Genomic DNA, 27637 nt, shown 5'->3' with positions numbered 1-27637 from the left:
GGCAGGCCTGCATGCAATCTGTGGCGGTAACACCAAATCCACACAGGTGCCAAGGGTTATATGCTTAATGGCCGTCAGAAGGTTCACCCAGTGGACAGTAAAATTTATGTACCTTCCCTGCCCATGTTTGCTGGAACACGTGTCTGTGGTCAGATGCATCTTGGCACCGACACTGTGTGCCAGAGGTATATTAACTTGCCGTTGAACGTGGCCATATAGTTCAGGGATGCCCTTCTGGGTTAAATATTTTCTTCTGGTGACATTCCATTGTGGTGTGCCAATGGGCACAAATTTTCTATAGGCCTCCGAGTCCACAATTTATATGGCAGTAGTTGGCGGGCTAGCAGTTCCGATAAGTGGTCAGTCATTGGGGAAGAGGATTATCCGACGTCATAATTTTTTTACGCTCAAGCTTTTGGGCCACGGAAGCCTGCCTTGTGCCAGATGAACATGACGATGGTACGGTGGAAGGTGGAGTGGAGGACAAATGAGAGGAGAATGGAGAAGGAGAAGAGGCAGGACATAGAGCGCCATGAGTGTGGCTTTGTGGGTTCTGACGGTGTTGCTCCCACTAGGCTCAGTGATCGGAGGCGAGGTGCCTTCTTAAGGCGGTTGTCCCTAGGTGAGTGTTGGGCTTACCGCGACTTATGCGTTGACAGCACAGGCTGCAGACGGCAACACTATTGTCAGCAGCTGACCCGTTAAAAAAAGCCCACACTGCGGAGCCATGTGCCGGCATCCTGGAAGCGCAAGATGTGACCGTGCATACTGGATGGTTCACTCCAGATGCATTTGCAGTCTGCTTTTTGCCTCCTGTACACTACGAGTTCTGTCTGCTTCTCCTCCTTCTCCTCCCTTTCAGCTGCTCTGTCTCTCCCTCTAAACTCCCTCCTCTTCCTCTCTTGTAGGCACCCACGTGACGTCCATCGACACGTCATCATCGTAACCTTACTGAGATATCGGAGTAGGCAGCAACAGCGGGGACAACCCTCCTTGGGCTGATTTGGGTATTGTCATCAGACAGCTAGGTGGCGGCTGTTGTTACCTCCTCTTCCTCATCCGATGCCAAAAATGGCTGCGCATTGGTAAGGTCTGGGAGTGAATGGGAAAATAATTAATCTGACTCAAGTAGAGGAGCTATGGTGGTGGTGGTGTCTTTGGGGGTGCACACAGCAGAGAGTGAGGAGGGTGCAGATACAGAGGATGAGGAGGGTGCAGAAGTGGAAGGCTGAGTGAGCCACTCAACCAACTCTGGTACGCCCTTTGAAGTTATCACACACCCCTTCTCCAACTTCCCACTTAGGCTCCGGCCTGGTGCACCTGCACGACCCCTACTATCCCTGCGGAACGGTCTGCCTCTTCCTCTGCCTGTCATTTTCTAAATGACCCTCTGTCCGTAGAGAAGAGCAGCATTTGTGGAAGAAGGTATATCGCAGGCCTCAATCAGTATTTGGTGGAAAAAGGTATATAGCAATAGTACCCCTCAATCAGTATTTTGTGGAAGAAGTTATATGGCACCCCTCAATCATTATTTGGCGGAAACAGGTATATAGTACCCTTCAATCAGTTTTTGGCGGAAACAGGTATATGGCACCCCTCAATCAGTATTTTTATTTTGTGAAAGCAGGTGTATTGCAGACCTCAATTAGTATTTGGTTGAAAAAGGTATATAGCAATGGCACCCCTCAATTAGTACTTTGTGGAAGAAGTTATATAGAACCCCTCAATCAGTATTTGTTGGAAACTGGTATATAGCACCCCTCAATCAGTATTTGGCGGAAACAGATATATAGTCCCCCTGAATCAGGATTTTGTGGAAGATGGTATGGTATATAGCACCCCTCAATCAGTATTTGGCGGAAACAGGTATATGGCACCCCTCAATAAGTATTTTGTGAAAGCAGGTGTATCGCACCCCTCAATCAGTATTTGGTGGAAGAAGGTATATAGCAATAGCACCCCTCAATCAGTATTTGGTGGAAGAAGATATATGGCACCCCTCAATCAGTATTTGGCGGAAATTGGTATATAGCACCCCTCAATCAGGATTTTGTGGAAGAAGGCATATCGCAGCCCTCAAGCAGTTTTTTTTCCACCTGATGGATGTGTCATAGGTCAAAGTTCGGCGCTATGCAAAAAAATATGGCGCTTGCTAATATCGCCATATGTTCGCATGTTCGGCAAATCACGAACGAACAAAGTTCACTGCGAAACGACCGCCGGGCAAACCCCGAGGCCTTCCCTAGTCCCTAAGATCCTTTTCTACCACAGACAGCTGCACTCATCCACCTTCATTCACAGCCCAACACAGAATAACATTCTAGTCATTCTGCAAGAGCACCTTCCTGCCTACTTCCCCAATGATTGGCTCATTCAGACTGTCTAAAAGAAACATGACACTTCTAGTTTAATAAATTTCAGTACAGGATGATGTGCAACACCATGAATAGCAAGGCAACAGTATACGGCTGCTTCGTGTCTCTGGATCCATACGCCAAAAACAGGAGTTGGTGAAATCGGTACAGCAATAGGATGATCAGGTATCATGACAGCATAGCCAGGAAATACTGATCAGCAGAGTTGTCTCCAAAGATTGACTTTATTCGGACTGCTCGTTATAGAATATTAGACTTGTCATAAGACTGTAAAACCAATAGAGGGCGCTGTTCATAACTCCATAGCGCCATCTATTGGTTTTCATAGTCTTATGACAGCTGAAAAACAAGGCAGATTCTTCTCATTTACATGTCTTTCCCATAAGCCCATGTTTATGCAAATAAGTTCTTAGGTTATTTAAGGTTATTGAATATTATGTTAGGACAATCTGAAAACTTTTTGTCACCCTATTGATATTGATCTAGTTGTGCAGGTCTACCCAAGCCATCCAACAAACTGCCATATAACTTTGAGGTTTACTGGTTCTCAGTCAGATGAGAGCTAGTTTGAAAAAAATCATAGTGCTCAAGGCTGCCATTGTAAGGTATGCTGACTGACATCTGTCTCATGGATAGATTGGGCACATATCGTACCTGGCTTTTGGCTTATAGCCTTTGTGTTCATGTCTATTGTATGTCGTATGTAATAGGAGTCTAAGATGCATCCAGCTATCCTTGTAATGCTGTTTCCAAACCATTTTGATGGGGTATCTCTGAATTTCTAACATTTTATTATGAACCAGACACCCTCTCCTCTTCCGAGCAGGGGGTGCCTGGTTGTCTCCCATTGACTACTATTATACTCGAGTGCTCAGCTGAGCACACAAATATAGCAATGTGTTCGGGCCGAACACCCGAAAACTTTGGTGCTCGCTCATCACTACCTCCTATGTACAGTATCTGTCTGTAAAGCCTAAACAATTTATTCCTTGAAATGTGTTATTTTTTGTTATATTACAACATCAAAATCAAAGAAAAAAATATCTATGGGCGATTTTCATTGTGTAAAATACATTAGCATTTTGAAGTTATCCGTTTGTCACTAACAAATTAATGGACCATTTAGGTGAGTGTCCTGTGAATCAGCAAGCTACAGAGGATTACAGTTAAAGAGAATTTAATGGGTTTTGCAATGCATTGAACGGGGTTCATTTGTTCTTGTGTAATTTAAAAATGTCACTTCAGGACAATTAGAGTTTTTTCTGATCATTTTATGCACATAGTTTGCAGTTTACTGTTAGACCTTTAAAGAAGTAAAGGTGTTTATCCCATATATTGCCTGTGACTTAGTTTTATTACTTTTTGTTGGGGGTATCAGACAATTATCAGATGCAAATACAGCAAGATACAATTAAACATTTCAGAGTGAGGTATATTATAATGGGAAAACTACTTTATTTTATCTATTTTAATAATTTATGACAACGATTTCTAAATAGAAAGTCTCTCTTCGACTATATAATGGAAATACAATGCACATATTGGCACGAACAAGATGCAGGTTGTGCTTCTATATGGTAGTGTAGCTCATACATGTTTACAACTTTCTTTTGTGAAACACATACATCCACCATGATACATCAGCCTATAACAAACAAAATATGTTAAAATGACGGAATTCAGTATTTTTGCCACATTTATGGACTGTATATGGAAACCAAGATACATTCCATATTCAATGAACAAATTAATAAGTTAAAATACTATAAACCCTTCACATTTGATTGGGTTCACACTGCATTATTAAACAGAACCTCCTTCTTTTGCTGGCATTCATTTAACTGCCATGTCTAAGAGGCGGAACAGGTGAGATCAGAGTTCTTCATCATTCTAGCCTTTAGGTTGTGGACATAACTTCATGTACAGTACATCACTTGTACTTGTTTGTGGGGCTCCAATAACTGCTCTGTATGTTTGCTGCAGAGGAGAAGTTGCTTACCTGCTTACCATATGAAGGTTTTTACATTATTTTATACAGATTCAACTATGGCAACTATCTGTCAACACTTTGGTTGATCCTAGGCAAAAATGATGATTACAGACTCAAAATGATGAGTGTTACCACAAGAAAAATATTCTAGACTAGTTGAAAAGGCAGTACATAGTGATGAGACTCTGCTGTTGCATCTATGTTTAAAAAGTTCACTTATTTTCAAAGCTAGATTAAAATTGATGGAGATGGACACTCAAAAATTGACCAGGGCCCCTTTCCAGTAACAATTTCTAATAATTTATGGCGATCATTAGCTGGCCATACACATTAGCTAATGTGAAAATCCCTGATATGCTCTTGTGGAAGGAAGTATTGTTTATTGTTTTTGCTCATCCCATAGATAATTCAAACTGCAACAATGTAGAAGCTACTTCTCTCCGTCATCCGATGTCAATAAACATGCATTACAGACCCCCTTTATAGCAGTGCAAGCAGATAGGCATTAAAGGTCTGGGTAAAGTAAAGAGACTAGCATCTCTTTTCAAATTATTATGTCCTACTGGAAAAATATATGAGGTATAGACCCCCAGGTGGTTGAGGCCCCTGAGCGAATGACCCATTTATCATTTAAACCAGCCTGCATTTAGCATTGGACTGATCATTGCCATCCTGACTCTTCAATCTCTGCCTTCAGGAAGAACTGGCTGTGACTGGGGGACCCTGTGTGCAGCAGAGGAGCTCAACCTCAGGAGGACACAAAGTAAATGGGAATGGGGTTGGGTAAAAAATATTCCCTTCAAAACTCCATTGTCACCCCCTTACTGACAATAGCACCCATCCTCAGGAGGTGTATGGGTGGTGGAAGAGGCGACATCCCCTCAGACAGTTTAGTGTCAAGTAACATCTTCTACATTGTCTACACTCAATGAGTTAATCACTGTGGTATCTGTGGTGTTACATAGGACTGCAGATAGCATCTACTACTGTCTCATGAAGAGTGGGAAAGTGAAACCCTGATCTCACCCAGACCCAATCTCTCTGCCTACTTGCACGATCGCCCTAAGTGGAGACCCAAAACGGGTCCTTTACTGAATAAGTGCAAGAATACACAGACACAGTCATACAAACAGTGGTAAAACAAAGACAACAGGGGGAGGCTTAGAACGGCGACAAATAGGCAAGAGAGGTTAGACTAGCTGAGTCAAAGCAAGGAGGTAGCAACAATACAGTGGGAAAACATGCCAATGCCAAATATCAGAGAATCAAAACCAAACTACAATCAGGATCACAAGGAGAGTCAAACATGCGGTGTCAAAAAACAGGATATCAAACCAAACAGACCAAGTCTGTGGACCCACAGAACTGAAATTTATAGGCACCTGCCAGTGCAGTTACCTAACTTAAATAGCCCTCCAACTGAGATTGCACACTGGCATCTCAGCACGCCAGAGGCCCCCACATGGTTGGTGTATTGACATCCTGGAGCCTGGGTGCACAATGAAATTGGGCTGTTTTTTTTTTTCATCATAGTAGGCCGAATGGCCAACCTGGTTCCCTTGGCGAAACCGGCCAGGGAAAACATGCCAACTACATTATCTGTACTCAGAGAATTATCAGTGTGTTATGTATTACATAGGACTGCAGGTTATATTTACTGCAGTATCAGCAGCATGCAGATGAGATTTGCATATAGCAAATCTGCAGTGTTTATGTCCCTTGTACCCTAATATTTCCATGTAGCTAACGGGTGGGTCCCTAGAATCAGTTCCTGTGGTGGGCCTTATGCAACCTAGACGAATACTGCATGCAATTTTGAATAACGGAAGACACAATGTTCATTCTTTTAGCTATTCTGTAAGAATAAAGTTAGTACTAGTAAAGGCTTATAACAAAAAAAAAATAATGTGATTTAAATGACATGTAATCTATTTTATAATTTGCAGAGTTGTCAGTTCTCTTCATATCGTTTAACCTTAATGTAAAGCCCTTTCATCTTAACATATGATTATTCAATCACACTTGGTACTATATTTGTCTTCTGTGAGAAGAAAATAGCTCATTTGCTTTTTCTGAGATGTGAAAGCTTAATCACAATGCCTAGAGTTATGACGTTCAGTCATGAACCTGCTAGGTGAACAAACAAAAAAATGTGAAGTGCAGAAGAGGTAATAATCAACGTTTTCCAGAAAAATAGCATTCAAGGTAGCATTTTAAATTTATAAAAAGTAGAGATTTGCTCCCTTAATATTGTATTTAGGTAAATGCTAGGTTTTCGTCTTTCTTTGCTTATAATCTATTATTTCCTCAATTTATTAACCAAAGAAATGTTTTGAACTATTTAGGAACAATGTTATTTGCCCTAGTTTACTTTGAACATTATGGAATGTCTTTGTCTACATCTAAGGCTAGTTTCACATTTGCTTTTTAAAAATAAAGCAGCCTGTTCTGTGCCCTACCATATCCTCGCTGACTATAATAATGTCCGGTAGTGATCCTGACGGTTTCTGGCACAAGTGCTGGTTTTCGAGCAGGACGAAAAATTGTTCAGCCAAAACCTGGCACCCATGCCAAAAACTGACTGGATCCTTGTCGAATCCCATTATAGTCAATGGGGATCCAGCAGTGTGTGGCCCTGGATACAGTGTACAGTGTACTCCAGCATGCTGTTCTTCTTACGGCACAGCCTACTAAATTTAAAAATGCAGATGTGAAAGTACCCTAAGTGTACAGTTACCAATTCCAATAAGGGCAAATCAGGCTACTCCAGGAGGCCCTATATTGGTTGGACCAAATAAAGTGGGATAATTATTTAGTAAATGTGAGCTGTGTTGAAATTGTTTCATACGAAATTGGAGTCTTTACTTAAATTCAGATTAAGGTAACGGTGGACACATCTGTATGTGCTACTGTATATCATAACTATCTGATGAAACATGTCAGGATATATGGTCATTATTTGGTCATTTTTGGCAATATTGCACTGAAGATAAATTTACCAATAAATTAATTCTATGGTCACTGCAGTTAACATGACAGTAGACAGTATACAAAAAATGTGATCCTTTATTCTCATATAGTAAATAAGCAAATAACCAATTTCTCAGGTTCTTTTCTCAATACCTTAATAAAAACAAATGACACAACCCTGCATCACATTAGCCACAAACGTATACATGCAAGACTACCAAGGTTTTTGTAATTACAGTAAATTGAAATTACTGATTGCATAAGCTCCGCTAGTACCCTTGTGGAATTCAGCCTTCACGAGACAGACAGAATGTACTAATAAAAAAGCTTTTGTATTTTCGCAAGTAAATCACATGAAAAAGTTGATTATGAAAGTAGCAGAGTCCTAGGATCACCCCAGAGCGGCTTCAAAACCCATTATACACAATGAATCAAAACTATTGTGTGTTATGTGTTGATGGTACATTAGCGGAAATAGAGAAAACATTCATCATATTCACCAAGTGTTGTCAAGTCTCTGAATATCTAAGTGGATGAAGCTATTCCAATAAATGACCCAGACAGAATCTGCCTTAGGCAGATAGAGGAATGGCTGGTAATGATACATTTTGACTATTGATTCATAACACAACAAATTGCAGGTTTATTCTTCCACCATGATTGGAATTACTTATTTAGATTAATAAACCATTCAGTCAAGTAACCGTGCAACCACTGCATGTAGTGAATGTGCTTTATATTAGCTTACTGGATCTTCAACTTTGGTTGATTGTTTAAGTATAGCCTAACTTTGGGTATACTTTTCACTATTAGGGAACATTATACAATTTATATTTGCATCATCTAATTTACCCAAGCTCAGAAATTGCACTGTAAATACAGACACTGACAATTTTATAGTAGACTATTGTTGAAGAACAGAGACTTAGATGGGTTGTCGAGCCCCTAAGAAAATGCTAACAGTGTAAAAACAAACTGAGTAATACCTTAGTAATTCTTCTAATGTTCCTATGTCAACTTTTCCAGGGTCTCCAACCAGATCTCTGCATCCTAGCCTCCAATATAATTTAGATATGGATATGTGACTCCTGCGGCCAGTCACTGGCTGCAGCAGTGACCTCAGTGATGTCACATGTCTGTGTCAAAGATCATTGCTGGACACAGAGGCTGGCAGTGGACCAGGGAATCGTTGGCCTAGGAGCAGAGGATTGATAAGGTGAGTATTATTTTTTTTATGTTACCACATTCTATCCTTTTAGAAAACAAAGTCAATGCTGCACTCATAGAAGTGTATGTGGCTATAATTCATCTCCATAAGTCTCAGCTTATGGAGGTTTACGTAGCTTTTATTCTGTAGGATTCATGCAAAAAATGCTGCCATGTACAGTACAATCAGAGCACATTTTGCTCAACACTGCTTGTATAGGACAATATCTCCGTAATACAAAGCCTTAGGGACTGAATGTGCTGTACTTGGGAAGTTAACGTTAATAGAAACATAGCATAAGAACATTTTTTCCCCCCAAAATTATAATTTTTGTGCCAATCTGCTCTGTGGATAGAAAAGGCATCATTTGTGGTCTGTTCCACTTGAAACTCTTTAACTCCAATGGCTTTGTAAGGCTCATGAATAGATAGGGCACTTCATTTTCAGATTGGCACAAAAAAAATGAAGTTAGGTAAGCCCACACATGCCGTGCCACTCCTAAATGCATTGGGACTGGACTGTGTGACATGCAGTCCTGGAATTATTCTGTCATGATGAACATTATACATTTTCAACACCCTTGCTTTCTGTTGTAACATACTGCCCTCTGACAATCCAACAGTTAAGGCATACCCAATCACTGCAGCAAATTTACCGTGATATTGAATCTGTAAATTAGAAACGTGTTGAGCAAAGCAAAGCATCTAAAGCAGAATTCGGTCCGAAGTTTAGGAAAACTTTGATTCACAAATAATCGTAGTAACATAGTACATAACATAGTACATAAGGCCGAAAAAAGACATTTGTCCATCCAGTTTAGCCTGTCATCCTGCAAGTTGATCCAGAGGAAGGCAAAAAAAAAAACTGTGAGGTAGAAGCCAATCTTCCCCACTTTAACGAATCAGGTTTTCCTAAAATGGCAACTGCATGTGATACAAAGCAAAACTAATTGTAGAGGAGACAAGCCAGGGAGCGCAAGAGCATCCATAATGCTGTGCAGCCAGCCGAACCAGAGGTAGCCAACCCCTGTGATGTCACAGCCCTATAAAACCCTCATCCCACACGGTCTTCACCATTGTCCTGTGAACTGAGCATAGGGGGAGACGTGGGAAGCGTTCATGCGCTAGGGACAGTGTTACTGAAAATAATTAATAGGAATATTAGAGAGGGAGAGTGCAGGGACAGTGCATGGAGATTTATTTTGCATCAGTTTTATTTATTTATTCCTACATTCACCTATGCCTCCATCAGCCATAAACTCAGATATGTAATTCAATACCAATAAGATGGAAGCCTTTATTATTCCAGTGTCAGCATGCCAACCAATACCATCCAGTCTGCACCCCTTTGGGGGTTGGAGAAGTGGGTACAGCCCCTGTTTAAAGGTGCATTAAAGGTGTCATGCAGCCATTAATAATGAAGACCGACAGTGCATACAGTGCAGTATTCATTATTAAATGAATGGTCACGCAGTTCTTCACTTGCATGGCCGCAACCCACCTGTAGCACTGCTACGCTCTGTGTGGCTGTACCCTAAGGCAGAGTGGCCAGGGTATACCTGATTTATAGCGATTCGTGACAAATTAGTTCATAACACCAAATTTCTTGTGGAATTTCGGCGAAGCTGCCGAATCTAATTTTCCAAAACTTTGCTCATCTCTATTAGAAACCATAAGCTTCCTGCTAATTAGCAGTACATTTAATGTGCACTACGCCTGCTTGCTGTTAATTTGTGCTGCATTGGAAAGATAAGAAGTTTGATTTCCTGGAAGGTAGTAATTTACAAACATAATTTAAAGTGTTCTAAAGACCCCTTTACACGAGTAGATAATTTTTTGAAGAATTGTGAAACTGATCGATCATTGAATGATCAAGCAACAAGCCATAATCATTTAGTTTGTTGCTCTTATGAACCCTGACGTAGATACCTAATTAATTGTACGTCGTTCAGAGTTCCACACGTGTGAGCATGCAAACAAACACTCTACATATTACACAATCTTGATTACACAATATGATATGTGAATGCTAACAACTAACAACCCGTTCGACGCTCGATCGAACCTAATCTACTTGAATAAATGCTTAAGTTTTTACTTATTTTATTTCGGGAAGGGAAATTTGTACCACATTCTAACTTTATTATACCCTACTACATTGTGCATTGATGAGCACCCCAACCTAAAATAAATTAGAAAAAAGCACAATAAATATAAGTACTTACCAAGTTGTCTCCATTGATAATAGTAGGCAGTGGCTAATGTGTCTCCACTAGAGTTGAGCGAACACCTGGATGTTCGGGTTCGAGAAGTTCGGCCGAACTTCCCGGAAATGTTCGGGTTCGGGATCCGAACCCGACCCGAACTTCGTCCCGAACCCAAACCCCATTGAAGTCACTAAAAAGGCTGTAAAACAGCCCAGGAAAGAGCTAGAGGGCTGCAAAAGGCAGCAACATGTAGGTAAATCCCCTGCAAACAAATGTGGATAGGGAAATGAATTAAAATAAAAATTAAAAAAATAAAAATTAACCAATATCAATTGGACAGAGGTCCCATAGCAGAGAATCTGGCTTCATGTCAGCAGAGAATCAGTCTCTTCATGCCATAGCAAAGAATCTGGCTTCATGTCAGCAGAGAATCAGTCTCTTCATGCCATAGCAGAGAATCTGGCTTCATGTCAGCGCAGAATCAGTCTTCATGTCATAGCAGAGAATCAGGCTTCACGTCACCCACCACTGAAACAGGCCACTGTCACATATTTAGGCCCCGGCACCCAGACAGAGGAGAGAGGTCCCGTAACAGAGAATCTGGCCTTAGGTCAGCACAGAATCAGTCTTCATGTCATAGCAGAGAGTCAGGCTTTACGTCACCCACCACTGGAACAGGCCACTGTCACATATTTAGGCCCCGGCACCCAGACAGAGGAGAGAGGTACCGTAACAGAGAATCTGGCCTTATGTCAGCGCAGAATCAGTCTTCATGTCATAGCAGAGAATCAGGCTTCACGTCACCCACCACTGGAACAGGCCACTGTCACATATTTAGGCCCCGGCACCCAGGCAGAGGAGAGAGGTCCCGTAACAGAGAATCTGGCCTTATGTCAGCACAGAATCAGTCTTCATGTCATAGCAGAGAATCAGGCTTTACGTCACCCACCACTGGAACAGGCCACTGTCACATATTTAGGCCCCGGCACCCAGACAGAGGAGAGAGGTCCCGTAACAGAGAATCTGGCCTTATGTCAGCGCAGAATCAGTCTTCATGTCATAGCAGAGAATCAGGCTTCACGTCACCCACCACTGGAACAGGCCACTGTCACATATTTAGGCCCAGGCACCCAGGCAGAGGAGAGAGGTCCCGTAACAGAGAATCTGGCCTTATGTCAGCGCAGAATCAGTCTTCATGTCATAGCAGAGAATCAGGCTTCACGTCACCCACCACTGGAACAGGCCACTGTCACATATTTAGGCCCAGGCACCCAGACAGAGGAGAGAGGTCCCGTAACAGAGAATCTGGCCTTATGTCAGCACAGAATCTGTCTTCATGTCATAGCAGAGAATCAGGCTTCACGTCACCCACCACTGGAACAGGCATTGGGCCCCACCAAATATCGCTGTAAATTCTGCTGGCTACTGGGACCTGAGGTAGTTGGTTCACTAGGACGTGTGGCTGTGGCAGAACGGCCACGTCCTCTGCCAGCACCAGAGGGTCCACTAACACCACAACGACCATGTCCACGTCCGCGTCTCTTTATTAGATGTTTTCCTCATTGTTCCCGTTCACCACAATTTTGAGAATGGCAAATTTGGGAATAGTTTTTCAACCCAGAACAAAAAGTGTGCTTTTATGGTCACTACAAATAACTTGACCAGCTAAAACAGTACAGATTTGGTTGAATAGAAATGTGAGGCCTGTTTTTTTTTGCGCTGTGTGACAGGTATAGGTTTAATCACAGAATTAGACTTGTATCTGCACGGTAGCGTGTGTGTTAAGTTTTTCTGAATGACACTATCAGCACCTTCAATGTAAGATATCCTTTTTGGGATAGATTTCAAGTAGGCCTCATATAGCAGAAACTAGTTATTTTGAGAATGGCAAATTTGGGAATAGTTTTTCAACCCAGAACAAAAAATGTGCTTTTACGGTCACTACAAATAACTTGACCAGCTAAAACAGTACAGATTTGGTTGAATAGAAATGTGAGGCCTGTTTTTTTTTTGCGCTGTGCGACAGGTATAGGTTTAATTACAGAATTAGACTTGTATCTGCACGGTAGCGTGTGTGTTAAGTTTTTCTGAATGACACTATCAGCACCTTCAATGTAAGATATCCTTTTTGGGATAGATTTCAAGTAGGCCTCATATAGCAGAAACTAGTTATTTTGAGAATGGCAAATTTGGGAATAGTTTTTCAACCCAGAACAAAAAGTGTGCTTTTACGGTCACTACAAATAACTTGACCAGCTAAAACAGTACAAATTTGGTTGAATAGAAATGTCAGGTCTATTTTTTAGGCGCTGGGTGACAGGCTCAACTTGCCCCTGATGTAGTATATGGCCAAAAAATAACCACACTATTGATGGTTAAATGCACTTGGGTGACACAGGCTCAGGCTTCACCAGATGTAGTATATGGCCAAAAAATAACCAGACTGTTGATGGTTAAATGCACTTTGGTGACACAGGCTCAGCCTGCAGCTGATGTAGTATATGGCCAAAAAATATCCAGACTGTTGATGGTTAAATGCTCTTCGGTGACACAGGCTCAGCCTGCAGCTGATGTAGGATATAGCAAAAAATAACCACACTATTGATGGTTAAATACACTTGGTGATAGCTTGTGCTGGCGCACCACAAGCCACAAAATGGCCGCCGATCACCCCAGAAAAAGTGATCTAAAAACGCTCTGGGCAGCCTCAAAAAAGTGAGCAAGTCGATATTAGCACTTCAATGATCCACAGCTGCAGATCGATCACAGAATGAAGTCTTTTGGAGGAGTTAATCTGCTTAATCTCACCCTAACGTCGCAGCAGCAACCTCTCCCTATGCTTGAATCAGCAGAGTGACGTGCAGCGCTACGTGACCCAAGCTTATATAGAGGCTGGGTCACATGCTGCACTGGCCAATCACAGCCATGCCAATAGTAGGCAAGGCTGTGATGGCCTCTTGGGGCAAGTAGTATGACGCTTGTTGATTGGCTGCTTTGCAGCCTTTCAAAAAGCGCCAAGAAAGCGCCGAACACCGAACCCGAACCCGGACTTTTACGAAAATGTTTGGGTTCGGGTCTGTGTCACGGACACCCCAAAATTCGGTACGAACCCGAACTATACAGTTCGGGTTCGCTCATCCCTAGTCTCCACTAGAAGAAGACGCCTGGTTTTTCTAAACTTCTGAGTACCATAACAATTTCTTTGGACTCATTATAGTAGCCCTGATTACAGCAGGGTATAGTGTGGCTTCCAGAACAGCATACATTAGGTTGACTAAAGACATGTGTCATGAAAGTCTACTTGCTAGGCACACATTGCCTGAAAACCCAATAAAATATGTCCAGTAGTTACATTAGTAACTAGTAGAAGTAGTACACTAGTAGCAATATATGCCTATTTACCAGTCTGTCTGAAAGACCTCTAAGGAGAGCTGACACACATAAATAAATGAGATTGAGCTATTTAGGTATAATTAAGGTCATGTTCATGGTCAAGGTACGTGAATGCTATTGGGCCCAAGGAGCTGTAATATTAACAAACAAAGGAGGTGTCAGATTGCTCAGTAGTCATGAAAATAGTCCATAGTCTATTAGTGACTAGAAGTGTGGTGGCATGAAGTATTACCTGATAGGGACCAAATCTTTCTTAGGAGTTCTCAGTCTATTATGTATGCAGCTACTGGAATGCTATGGTAATACGTGCAATAAACACAGATGTTGAATAATCACTTTATTGACCTGAAATATGACAGTACTCTTTTCATTAGTCCCAATCACATGCCAAAATCAGAAGTGCAGGAAATCTAACATTTAATTAAATATGTTAAAATACACCATGAATATGTGTTCCCCAATTACCAAAAATAGCTCCAAATGTGATGGATGTTACAACAGTTTTACTGTCGTTTTATCGTTATTCTGTCCCTCTATATTGACTTAAAGGGAATCTGTCACCCGGTTCTGCTCTATTATCAGCAGTAATGAATGAATATTACTGCCCAAAAGATGTCTAGATCGCAATTTTTTGCCATACAGCCCTCCCCATTCCTCTGCTGTCAAATTTCAAAGCTGCGCTGAAATGCAGAGTCCAAACTGCTGTGCCATGCCAACATAATGGTGGTGACTCCTGTGCTCTTAACCTTTTGGTCACAAAAGCTTAAAAGGCTTTAAAAATCCTAGCTTTACTTTTAAAAGAAAGAAAAAAACATTTAAAAAAATGTAAAAAAATATTACATTTTAAAAAATTCTAATCACCCTTACCCAAAATAAATTTAAACATCATTAAAAAAATAAACATCAAAGACAACACCATTTGTGAAAATGCCCATACTATTAATACATAAAAATATTTATCCCATACGTGAATCACATAATGGAAAATATCAAAATTGCCTATTCAAAATTTATTTGTCACTTTATCTTCCACAAAAAAATTGAATAAAAATTGATCAAAAAGTCATACATTTCAAAATGGTATAGATAAAAACTACAGATCGTCCAGCAAAAAATGAGCCCTCATGCAGCTCCGTAGACATAAAAATTAAAAAGGTATGGGGGTCTTCATATGGCGATGTAAAGAATCAAATCTTTTTTCCAAAGGTTTTTTTTCAGTATTAAAACACAAGAGGTATTGCATAGAAAACCACATAGGAAACTTTGTAAAAACAAAACCAATCAAACTGTGACAGCATTGTGTTTTTCTTTTTATAATTCCACCCCATTTGAAATTTTTGTAAATGGTGCCATTAGAAAGTACAACTTGTGCCACCAAAAACAAGCCCCCATATGACTCTGTGAATGGAAAAATAAAACAGTTATGGCTCTGGGAAGGCTAAAAGTAAAAAATGAAAAGGAAAAAAACTGAAAATTGCCTGGTTCTGAGGGAGTTCATAAAATGATGACATTTTGATTTGTTGTTCGTCTAGTGTGCTGTGTTTTTTCATGTGTTCCTTGGTTTGTTCGTACATACTGCTTTTGTACTTGACAAGCACCCTGTGCATTTAGATGCACTTGTGGTTGCTGTTATCCACTGCAATCTTGCATAGCAGTCCCAACAATGTAATTCACTGCAGCTTTGAATGCTGATGAACATATAAAATACAGGTATGGGGCAGCAAGAAAGTAAAAAATAGTGGTAGACTCCTTATCTGGAGTGCTACTCATATATTACTGAAGATAATAGTCCAAGATCATGGTGTCACATTCACTTTAATTCTTCTTGGAAAGTGTGCAAATTCTGGGATTTTGAGTGGAAGATCAGAATGTAATATCACTATTTACAAAAGGAGAGCTTTATCAGCAGCTCTTCATGTGTGGTTAGTTTTGTGGATCAAGTTTTTCAAATATTGAACAAATGTGGAACATCAAGCTCTCCTGTCTCCACTGCAGGACGAGCGCGAGACTTTTGTTAGGAGTGGAATTGCATCCTCACCTACTACATTCATGTTATCTGCGTATTTATCTCTTTAAATAAATGAATATTTGCTTAGAATATTCTATCTATTATCTATCTATCTATCTATCTATCTATCTTTATACAGTACAGACCAAAAGTTTGGACACACCTTCTCATTCAAAGAGTTTTCTTTATTTTCATGACTATGAAGGCATCAAAACTATGAATTAACACATGTGGAATTATATACATAACAAACAAGTGTGAAACAACTGAAAATATGTCATATTCTAGGTTCTTCAAAGTAGCCACCTTTTGCTTTGATTACTGCTTTGCACATTCTTGGCATTCTCTTGATGAGCTTCAAGAGGTAGTCCCCTAAAATGGTCTTCCAACAGTTTTGAAGGAGTTCCCAGAGATGCTTAGCACTTGTTGGCCCTTTTGCCTTCACTGTGCGGTCCAGCTCACCCCAAACCATCTTGATTGGGTTCAGGTCCGGTGACGGTGGAGGCCAGGTCATCTGGCGCAGCACCCCATCACTCTCCTTCATGGTCAAATAGCCCTTACTTTCAAAGTTTTCCCAATTTTTCGGCTGACTGACTGACCTTCATTTCTTAAAGTAATGATGGCCACTCGTTTTTATTTACTTAGCTGCTTTTTTCTTGCCATAATACAAATTCTAACAGTCTATTCAGTAGGACTATCAGCTGTGTATCCACCTGACTTCTCCTCAACGCAACTGATGGTCCCAACCCCATTTATAAGGCAAGAAATCCCACTTATTAAACCTGACAGGGCACACCTGTGAAGTGAAAAACATTTCAGGGGACTACCTCTTGAAGCTCATCAAGAGAATGCCAAGAGTGTGCAAAGCAGTAATCAAAGCAAAAGGTGGCTACTTTGAAGAACCTAGAATATGACATATTTTCAGTTGTTTCACACTTGTTTGTTATGTATATAATTCCACATGTGTTAATTCATAGTTTTGATGCCTTCAGTGTGAATCTACAATTTTCATAGTCATGAAAATAAAGAAAACTCTTTGAATGAGAAGGTGTGTCCAAACTTTTGGTCTGTACTGTATATATATATATATATATATATATATACACTCACCTAAAGAATTATTAGGAACACCATACTAATATGGTGTTGGACCCCTTTTGCCTTCAGAACTGCCATAATTCTACGTGGCATTGATTCAACAAGGTGCTGATAGCATTCTTTAGAAATGTTGGCCCATATTGATAGGATAGCATCTTGCAGTTGATGGAGATTTAAGGGATGCACATCCAGGGCACGAAGCTCCCGTTCCACCACATCCCAAAGATGCTCTATTGGGTTGAGATCTGGTGACTGTGGGGGCCATTTTAGTACAGTGAACTCATTGTCATGTTCAAGAAACCAATTTGAAATGATTCGAGCTTTGTGACATGGTGCATTATCCTGCTGGAAGTAGCCATCAGAGGATGGATACATGTTCTCATTCTGTTTACGCCAAATTCGGACTCTACCATTTGAATGTCTCAACAGAAATCGAGACTCATCAGACCAGGCAACATTTTTCCAGTCTTCAACAGTACAATTTTGGTGAGCTCGTGCAAATTGTAGCCTCTTTTTCCTATTTGTAGTGGAGATGAGTGGTACCCGGTGGGGTCTTCTGCTATTGTAGCCCATCCGCCTCAATGTTGTGCGTGTTGTGGCTTCACAAATGCTTTGCTGCATACCTCGGTTGTAACGAGTGGTTATTTCAGTCAACGTTGCTCTTCTATCAGCTTGAATCAGTCGGCCCATTCTCCTCTGACCTCTAGCATCCACAAGGCATTTTTTCCCACAGGACTGCCGAATACTGGATGTTTTTCCCTTTTCACACTATTCTTTGTAAACCCTAGAAATGGTTGTGCATGAAAATCCCAGTAACTGAGCAGATTGTGAAATACTCAGACCGGCCCGTCTGGCACCAACAACCATGCCACGCTCAAAATTGCTTAAATCACCTTTCTTTCCCATTCTGACATTCAGTTTGGAGTTCAGGAGATTTTCTTGACCAGGACCACACCCCTAAATGCATTGAGGCAACTGCCATGTGATTGGTTGACTAGATAATTGCATTAATGAGAAATAGAACAGGTGTTCCTAATAATTCTTTAGGTGAGTGTGTATATATATATATATATATATATATATATATATATATACATCTATCTTCTATCTATCATCTATCTATATACTATCTATCTATCTATCTATACATCTATCTTCTATGTATCATCTATCTATCTATCTATCTATCTATCTATCTATCTATATATCCATCTATCCATCTATCTATCTATCTATCTATCTATCTATCTATACATCTATCTTCTATCATCTATCTACTCTCTATCTATCTATCCATCCATCCATCCATCAATCCATCTATCCATCTATCTATCATTTGTACTGTATACATCTCTAACAACCACAGTATTTACAATATTAGGGCATCATATAAATCTTTTGATGTAATAGTCTTCATCTTCACTTATCTAAGGACTTCTTTCTCTCCATACAAATCTTAGATAGGACCAAAGACATCAGAAAATAAAAACTTTATAAAGAGTCAAAACAAAGTGCATATAGAGGGAACCTTTGATATAGACAAGAGTGTAATCCCACTGAGAATGTCACATCTCTACAGTGAACAAGACGTGGTAAAGTAAGAAGCTAATGATTTTTCCAGAGATATGACACAGTCATGGATGAAAATCACAGCTGTGAAGTATTCACTTGATTATGCTTCTTCTTACCAGGAAGACTTTCTTATGTTTCATCTTACAACAAAATCTTTTGAGTCTCTATAATTGAATAAATATATGAAAAAACAATTTAAACAGCGAGTGCACACATTGATGTGCAAGGAAGCTGTGTTTCTTGAATTGTTTCTCTATGATATTATATCAAACCTCTATAGTCAATTATTATTAGTGGTAAAGTTTGTGTCTAAAGAAGCTATCAGTGCAAACATTTTCTTTTTTAATCTTATGATCTTTAATTTTCTAATAGTATCTACAATAGTTATTTCCGTCTTTTTTGCTAATACCAATGTGTGCTGCTATTTTTAATACTGGGTATGTGCTGCTGAAGCTGTAGCTTTCCTGTTTTAACTTGGCAGAGCTTTTCCCTCCATTCTCCACCACAAGTCTATGCCCAAGGAAACTTGCTTCTATGAACCCCAGTTGTCCCCAGCTTCTGAACGTTACAGAGTGGTGCCCTCATGCCTTAGTGCTCCACACAGCTAAGGGGATACACTGCCGCCCCCGTAATGTCATATGCAGCCCTTCACCAAGCGCGAACCACCAAATTCTGTCTACAACAGCATGTCCTGTATCTCTCCAGCTTGGGGACCTGTACAGAATGAAAATATGACCACAGGTCCTGAAGAATATAGCACAACGAAACATTGAAACTTTTACAACTATTGGCATAAGTAAACTTTTTGGCGGAAACAAATTAGTGAAAAAGCCAAACATTTTGAAATTTAAAACAGCCTAAAATGAGTTCACACTAGTCAGTATAAGGATGAAAATAACACAAAGTAGGCAAAATATCATTTAACATGCAATTAATTATCAAAAAACTTATTCAAATAGATAGATTGTATAATATCATTATAATAATTATGTAATTGATTTCCTGCCAGGGAATATACACTGCCTGTCCAAAAAAAGAGTCGCCACCAAAAAAAAAAGGTCACACACTCTAATATTTCATTGGACCGCCTTTAGCTTTCATTATGGCACACATTCGCTGTGGCATTGTTTCGATAAGCTTCTGCAATGTCACAAGATTTATTTCCATCCAGTGTTGCATTAATTTTTCACCAAGATCTTGCATTGATGATGATAGAGTCTGACTGCTGTGCAAAGCCTTCTCCAGCACATCCCAAAGATTCTCAATGGGGTTAAGGTCTGGACTCTGTGGTGGCCAATCCATGTGTGTAAGAGATGTCTCATGCTCCCTGAACGACTCTTTCAAAATTTGAGCCCGATGAATCCTGGCATTGTCATCTTGGAATATGCCCGTGCCATCAGGGAAAAAATCCATTGATCTCATAACCTGGTCATTCAGTATGTTCAGTTAGTCAGTTGACCTCATTCTTGGAGCACATACTGTTGCTGAACCTAGACCTGACCAACTGCAGCAACCCCAGATCATAGCACTGCCCCCACAGGCTTGTACAGTAGGCACTAGGCATGATGGGTGCATCACTTCATCTGCCTCTCTTCTTTCCCTGATGCGCCCAACACTCTAGAACAGGGTAAATCTGGAATCAGACCACATGACCTTCTTCCATTGTCCAATCTTTATGCTCCCTAGCAAATTGAAGCCTTTTTTTCTGGTTTGCCTCACTGATTAGTGATTTTCTTACGGCTACACAGCTTTTCAGTCCCAATCCCTTGAGTTCCCTTCGCACTGTGCGTGTGGAAATGCTCTTACTTTCACTATTAACCATAGCCCTGAGCTCTACTGTTATTTTTCTTTGATTTGATTTCACCAAACGTTTAAGTGGTTGTTTAAGAAATGAGAAGCAACTCATTGCCCCTGTTGGGGTTAAATAACTTTCTGTCAGCTGAAAGATAATCGCCCATGCAGTAATTATCCAATAGGATGCTTATACCTATTTGCTTAGTTAAATCCAGGTGGCAACTTTTTTTGGGGACAGGCAGTGTATTTTTTTTTTATCTTACCACTACTTTTAACAAAATTCTGTAAGATAACAAGAATATTTTTTGAATACTTTTGTAATTGCATGTAATTAAAAGTTTAGCATAGCCACTGAGGTATTCAATAAAATCTATCTGTATTGCACCAGTTGCTGTATCTTTTTTTCTTATTTCTTTGACCTGCTAACTGAGATGGCCGCACATGCTCAGTTTCATCCGTCAGCTGCCTCCTGAGTTGTGATAGGCAGAGCTGAGACACGCCCCCTTAGCAGCAGGAGAAAAGACACACCCCTTGAGCTGTCAGCTTCATATAAATCTAGCAGAGCAAATAATATGGATATATCTGGACCTATGTCAGGTACAGGGCTAGTTCTAACTTTATTAGAGATTGTCATGTACTATATGATGTCTGATTTTCATTTTTTGCATTATTCATGGGATAACCCCTTTAAAATATATTTTACATTCTACACCACTAGAGTACATCAATATGGTTTGTTACAGGAAGCGTGATATTGTTGGTGTCATGTTTTTGCATTTACGGTTCTTTCCAGCTTTTAGCGTGTTGTAATTAGATTTGAAGTGGTCCACTAAAGTGTCATAAACCGTATACGGCCTCAGTTGTGTAATTAATTAGAGGCAGCTCTTTAGATCATTTGAGCTGGAACCCACTGGCAGTGAGTTTAGAATGCTGTGATTAAAACTTTCTATGATTAATTGCTTTACCAAAAAAGCCAAGAGGCATGTGATGTGTCATCATTTTACTAAAAATATTTTATCTGAGGATGTAGAGGCTAACAGCGTACAAACAGTTTATTTTCCAATGAATTGTACCCTAAATAGTAAATTCACATTTTGAACTGATCAATAATGTTATTGGCGCACTACTTTATGTTGAGATTTTGAAGGTGTCAAGCCCATTTGTTTAACACTATGGAGGAGATTTATCAAAACCGGTGCAAAGGAAAAATTAATTCCACCTTTGATTATCCAAAGGAGCTCTAAAAACTGAAAGGTGGAATCTGACTGGTTGCTATGGGCAACTTAGTCAGTTTTCCTTTACACTAGTTATGATAAATCTTCTATGTCACATGATTTTATCCTATCTCACTTTACTTCCATCAGGAATTATATAATATAATAATGCTGGACACGTAGCAGATTTAAGCTTATTACCTTCATTTGCATGAGATTTAGGGCGCATTCACACGACCGCAATTAGCAGAACGGAATGGGTGGACCATTATAGAAATGCCTATTCTTGTCCGCAATTGCAGACAAAAATAGGACATGCTCTAAATTTTTGGTGGGGCCACGGAACGGAACAACGGATGTGGACAGCATACGGTATGCTGTCCGCAACTTTTGCAGACCCATTGAAATGAATTGGTCCGCACCCGTTCTGCAAAATTGCGGAATGGATGCGAACCCATTCATACGGTCGTGTGAATCAGCCCTAAAGTAGTTGAAAAAAAAACTGATATGACAACTGATATGCAGGAGATTGTTAAAATATGTACCAAAAGGCTGACCAGATACTTTACATGAGAATAGTGGTGCCAATGCCAAATGGAAGCGCTTGTTTATGTTTAAGGATATTGGTATACATTATATATTCATCACCAGATATATGATTTACCATAAGCTAATATTCCAATACACCAGCATTCATATATTAGTTTGGTTTGGGCAATAAAGATATTAAAGTGAACTTTTCACTAGGAAATACAATACCTGTTCTTTTAGGGCTCTTTTACACGTGGTTCGGGACAACTATTGGGGAGGAACGTTCTTAAAAACATCCAATCCCAATAATTCCTGCATAAAAAAATGCAACCCGTTACCCAACCAATAAGAATATACTGCTGTTGGGCAATTGCATCTTTCTTGTAACATGTAAAGTCATCATCTGTGGGCAGCACATTGCCCTGTGCCCATGAACTTGGATGAGGGCGAACAATCACCGTGGTGATCATTCATACCCATACAAAGGGGAGGATTTTTAGATGTACATGCAGCTCTTCTGCAGCTGAATCAGGCAAAGCTTGGGAACAAATGGTTCATTCCAGATCATAGCCCTGCATATTGAACAATGTAAATGGCCCCTTATATCAAACCTGAGCTAGTGGCCCCCATCCACTAAATGGACACTGTTGTAGTTTCATTTAAGGAAGTAAAAACTACCTAACTACCAAGAAGAGTCATATAGCACACTGCTAAATGTTTGGAAAGGCTCAAAGAATGAATTGTAAGAATGTGTATTCCAGCAATTCAAAGCTTTTGGAGGCAAGAACTGGATCTTGAAGATGTCTAGCAGTACATATTACATGAACATTGCACTGTAGGTGTAGGCCATGGCTTCTGTTTATAATGCATTTAAAGTGGACCTGTATCATCTTCTGACATCTGCTTTAGTAGCTACTTGCATCTTCCATGTAATAACAATTCTGGAGCATCTATTCTTATGACTCTATGGGGGTCATTTATTTTCCAGAATTATGTCTATATTAGGCCTATTTCTGGCGCAGATTACAGTGCAATGGTTATTTGCACTGCAATCTGCAACTTTTTCCCACTCACACCAGGTCTAAAAAAGTGGGCGTGGTGTGTGTGGGAAAGTGGAAAGGCCGGCAGGCCCGTCTTATTCATCATTTTTTTATGCCTGTTTTAGGCATAGAAAATAGTCTAAATGTAAGACAACTAGGAAGCTAAATAAAACATCACATAGTACATGACAATCTCTTTCTAACAAAACTACAACCAGCCATTTACCTCACATGGATCCAGAGATCTCCCCATTCACTGCACTGCTAGATTTATATCAAGCTGGAAGCTCATGGGGAGTGTCTTTTCTGCTGCAGCTAATGGGGCATGTGCATGCTTTCTCTATCACAGCTCAGGAGCCAGTTGAAGGATGAAACTGAGCATGTGCGGCCTTCTCAGTGAGCAGGTCAAAGAAATAAGGAAAAGAACAAACAGCAGGTGGTGCTATACAGATAGATTTTACTGAATAACTCAAAATTTTTTAATTACATGCAATTACAAAAGTATTCAGATCCAGGTGCTGGTTTGTAAACTGTAGAATTTTTTTCGTGGGACAACCCCTTTAAGGTGACGATGGGTGTTACCAGTTGGTCTGACACCAGCAGCATTAATTGGACAGAGTCAGACACACCTGCTACTAGTAACACCCAGCAGTACCTTTACTACAGACAGCTGGCAATGTATTTGTAAAACTTTTAGCAGGAATAATACAGAAATAGTGCAACATTGAGTAATAAGAATAGATGCTCCAGAATTGTTATTATACGGGGAATGCAAGTAGTTATTACAACAGACATTTCAGGAGAGATGACAGGTCCTCTTTAACATTATTTAACAAGGCCTGCTGGGTTCCATAAAGTTTTCTGTCATTTTGATGGGAAGCACAGAGCAGCATGTAAACATTGCATGGACAGCAGCTGAGCAAAATGGAACAACCCTGACTAATAGCTAAATTGTAAATGGCGTCGGGATGCACAATGTCAGGATCTTTTCACATTGTTACAAACATATTTGGTAATTATACACAGCTCTGTATGATTAAATTCACATTTGCAGATCATTCTGATCATTACTCCCCAAACTCTAGCAATATAAAAGATTTCTGATTACAAATTATATAATCAAATATATTCAAAACTGTATTGCTGGGCAGGCAGAGCTGCATGCATATCCCATTCTCTGTGTATTAAAAGCTTTGGCTGCTGTAGTGATTATTAATGCAATAATTAAAAGACGATTGTGAAAATAGACCACACAGAATGAACTCCCTAAAGCTCATAGATGGATTCCGTCTCAAATAAAAAATGGTCTCATATTTCAGGAGGAAGAAAGCTAATAATTTGTTCAGCCATTTGTGAGTTGTTCTAGACCTTGAAGTGCATGATAAAGCTACAACGAAATGTATTAAGATTGCTTATTGTCTGTGGTTTTTCTTTCAGGACTACACACTGACAATGTACTTTCAGCAGGCTTGGAGGGATAAAAGACTTTCATATTCAGTGATTCCTTTAAATTTGACCTTGGACAACAGAGTGGCAGATCAGCTCTGGGTTCCTGATACATACTTTTTAAATGACAAGAAATCTTTTGTGCATGGTGTTACAGTGAAGAATAGAATGATTCGTCTTCATCCTGATGGCACAGTACTGTACGGCCTAAGGTCAGTCTGCACCAAATACTCTTACTTGATTGCATGGCCTTATAGTTTGGCACGTTACATCCATTATCAAGCATAATAACTTTTTGCATATTAAGTACTTCATTCCACCCCTGACTTTGCAATGTACTGTTATCAGCATGTCTTTGGGAAATGACAAATTTCAATTTGGATTTTCAAAGAAAACTTTAGAAAGGAATGTTCGCTTCTTGGAGGTGAAAATTGTGAATATAAAGAATTTGATGGGTCATGTGTGCAACTCATTTTTCTATGTATTATAAAATTATTTTAATGGATAAGATAATAATTCCTTGTGTAAATGTGTGAGTTCTTTGTGGGCAGCATGGTGGCTCAGTTGTTAGCACTAGTGCCTTGTAGGTTTAAATACAACCAAGGACAACATCTGCATGGAGTTTGTATTATCTCCCCGTGTTTTTGTGGGTTTCCTCCAGGTGCTCTGGTTTCTTCCCACACTCCAAAGACATACTGATAGGGAACCTAGATTGTAAGCTCCATTGGGCACAGCAGGTGATGATGGAATATGTGGAATATGTCAGTGCTATATAAGTGAGTAAAATAAATAATACATATATGGCCATCAAAGGGCCCTATAGAAAATTATATACTCCTAGTCACCTGGAAAAGGGAACTATTGCTTGTTTGCTTAAATCTCCTTTCTATGATTTTGGCTTAATTATTTCCTTACTCTCTCGCTTGTCAGACCCCTGGAAAAGATATCTCTGCACAGGTTCTCCCCATCCATTATAATAAGATATTCATTCAACCTGGCTTGGTATTTTTCTCTTTGGGGACCCCATACCAGCTATAATATATGGCCTGCTTTTATGTTATTTTTGCCTTTGAGGCCTTCCCATAAAATAAACTGCAGTTGAGTGAATTTACAGTAATGTGTGCATTTTACCATAATGGCTATGTATGTGGTATTATTATTTTATCCTGAGGTTGTCATAGAAATATCAAAACATTGCAGTTTGTGGTTATGAGTAAGGTCTCACACACACAGCTGTATTATTGATCAATGTTGTTCAGATCCATAATGTGGTACATATAGACTGCTATTGGCCCATAGTGTACCTCTACGTGCTTCCAATCTTCAAAAATTCAAAAAAAGGATTACTTCAAGAGGAGATAATCACGCCACACTATGTGGAGACACATATCACTGCAACACAGAACTGTATGGAATCTGTGTGCCACCAAACAGGCATCTCTGTACATGGATTTGTTGAGTTTATGAAGTCATTGCTAGAGCTTTACCATTTAAGATGATGTACTGTATGTTATCATTATAACATGTCATGTAGCACCAAATATACTAAGGGGCAATATATAAGTAAAGACTCCAAAGCAGAGTCATTTGACCGAAAACAGAGCACTCATAAAGTTTGACATAGGTGGTGAGTTGTAAACTTTAATCTTCCAATATCAATGAGGTACTAAGCCCAAAGGGAAAGACTCTCCTAACACATACTGTATACCACCAAGAAAGACAATGATGTAAGGGATGTAGGCGATGTGTGCTTGTTAATATCCAGTCTTGGATGCAATGTTCAGTATACATGTACATAAAATTCTGAAGAGTATCCACATGGAAGTACACAAAAAAACAGGAGTGGGGAGTGAAGTGATGAACAAAACCTAACTAATATTTGTAACATCTAGCTATCTATCTCTCTGTCTTCTGGTATATTCCACTCCTTTTTCAAACATTCTGTTATAACCCCATTACAAAAAAAAAAACAACTCTTGATCCATCTTGCAAAACTAACAATCATGTCTCTAATCTTGCTATTCGTCTCTAAACTTCTGGAACACCTGATTTACTCTGGCCTCATTCAAAATCTCTCTCTGTTAACTTGCTCCTTGATCCCATAGAATCTGGTTTCTGCATGCTACACTCTACAGAAGTGTCCCTTACCAAAGTGACAAATGCTCTCCTGACAGCTAAATGTGGCTACTCTTTACTCATTCTTCTAGATCTCTTTGCAGCATTCAACACTCTAGACCACCAACTAATACTCTGTATTCTGCAATATATTGGCCTTAAGGACACTATTCTCTCTTGGTTCTCTCTGCCCACTCTTTTAGTGTATAATTTGCTGGCTTTACTTCTGTAACGGATCTCCTGGCACCCCGACCGGGTACCTCCGTCGATGGATGCTCCTAGCGCTTCCCGAGAACTCCAAGCACTCCACTTGACACCATAACCGCCACAGACCCAAAGAACCGCCGAAGCTTGGTTGAGGTCTCGCCGTCTCCTACCCACCCTGGACCTACGACAAGGCTCCAGTGGGTGAACCTCTCCTAAATCCAGAGAGCAGGAACAGCTCTTACAAGAGCTAGTAGTTATAGCCAGGGGAGTATAGCAAATCTTCAGCGTATAGCAATCTCCAGTGTCGATCAGTTACCCAAACACCAGCCTCAACATGATGAAGGGTAAAACAGGAACTCTTTATTGAACACACAGCATTGACTTATATACACATGACATACTGAGGACATGACATAGCAGCCAAACCTGTACAGTTTAAACACAAAACTAACCCTATTCAACAAACACAAT

The 27637-nt window shown here is 40.0% G+C and overlaps 1 protein-coding gene across 2 annotated transcripts in view; it reads left to right on the top strand.

The window, feature by feature from the left end:
* GABRB2 (gamma-aminobutyric acid type A receptor subunit beta2) overlaps positions 1 to 27637 on the top strand; it is a 541152-nt gene that overhangs the window by 186588 nt on the left and 326927 nt on the right. For both annotated transcript variants that reach the window (XM_040441998.1, XM_040441999.1), the window contains exon 4: positions 24836 to 25056. In XM_040441998.1, coding sequence (XP_040297932.1) covers positions 24836 to 25056 — 221 coding nt within the window. The remainder of the gene's footprint in view (positions 1 to 24835; positions 25057 to 27637) is intronic.

The sequence above is a fragment of the Bufo bufo genome, chromosome 1, assembly GCF_905171765.1.
Source record: "Bufo bufo chromosome 1, aBufBuf1.1, whole genome shotgun sequence".
NCBI classification, from domain to species: domain Eukaryota; kingdom Metazoa; phylum Chordata; class Amphibia; order Anura; family Bufonidae; genus Bufo; species Bufo bufo.
The sequence above is the reverse complement of the archived record's forward strand: the minus strand, read 5'-3'. Positions and strand labels throughout refer to the sequence as shown.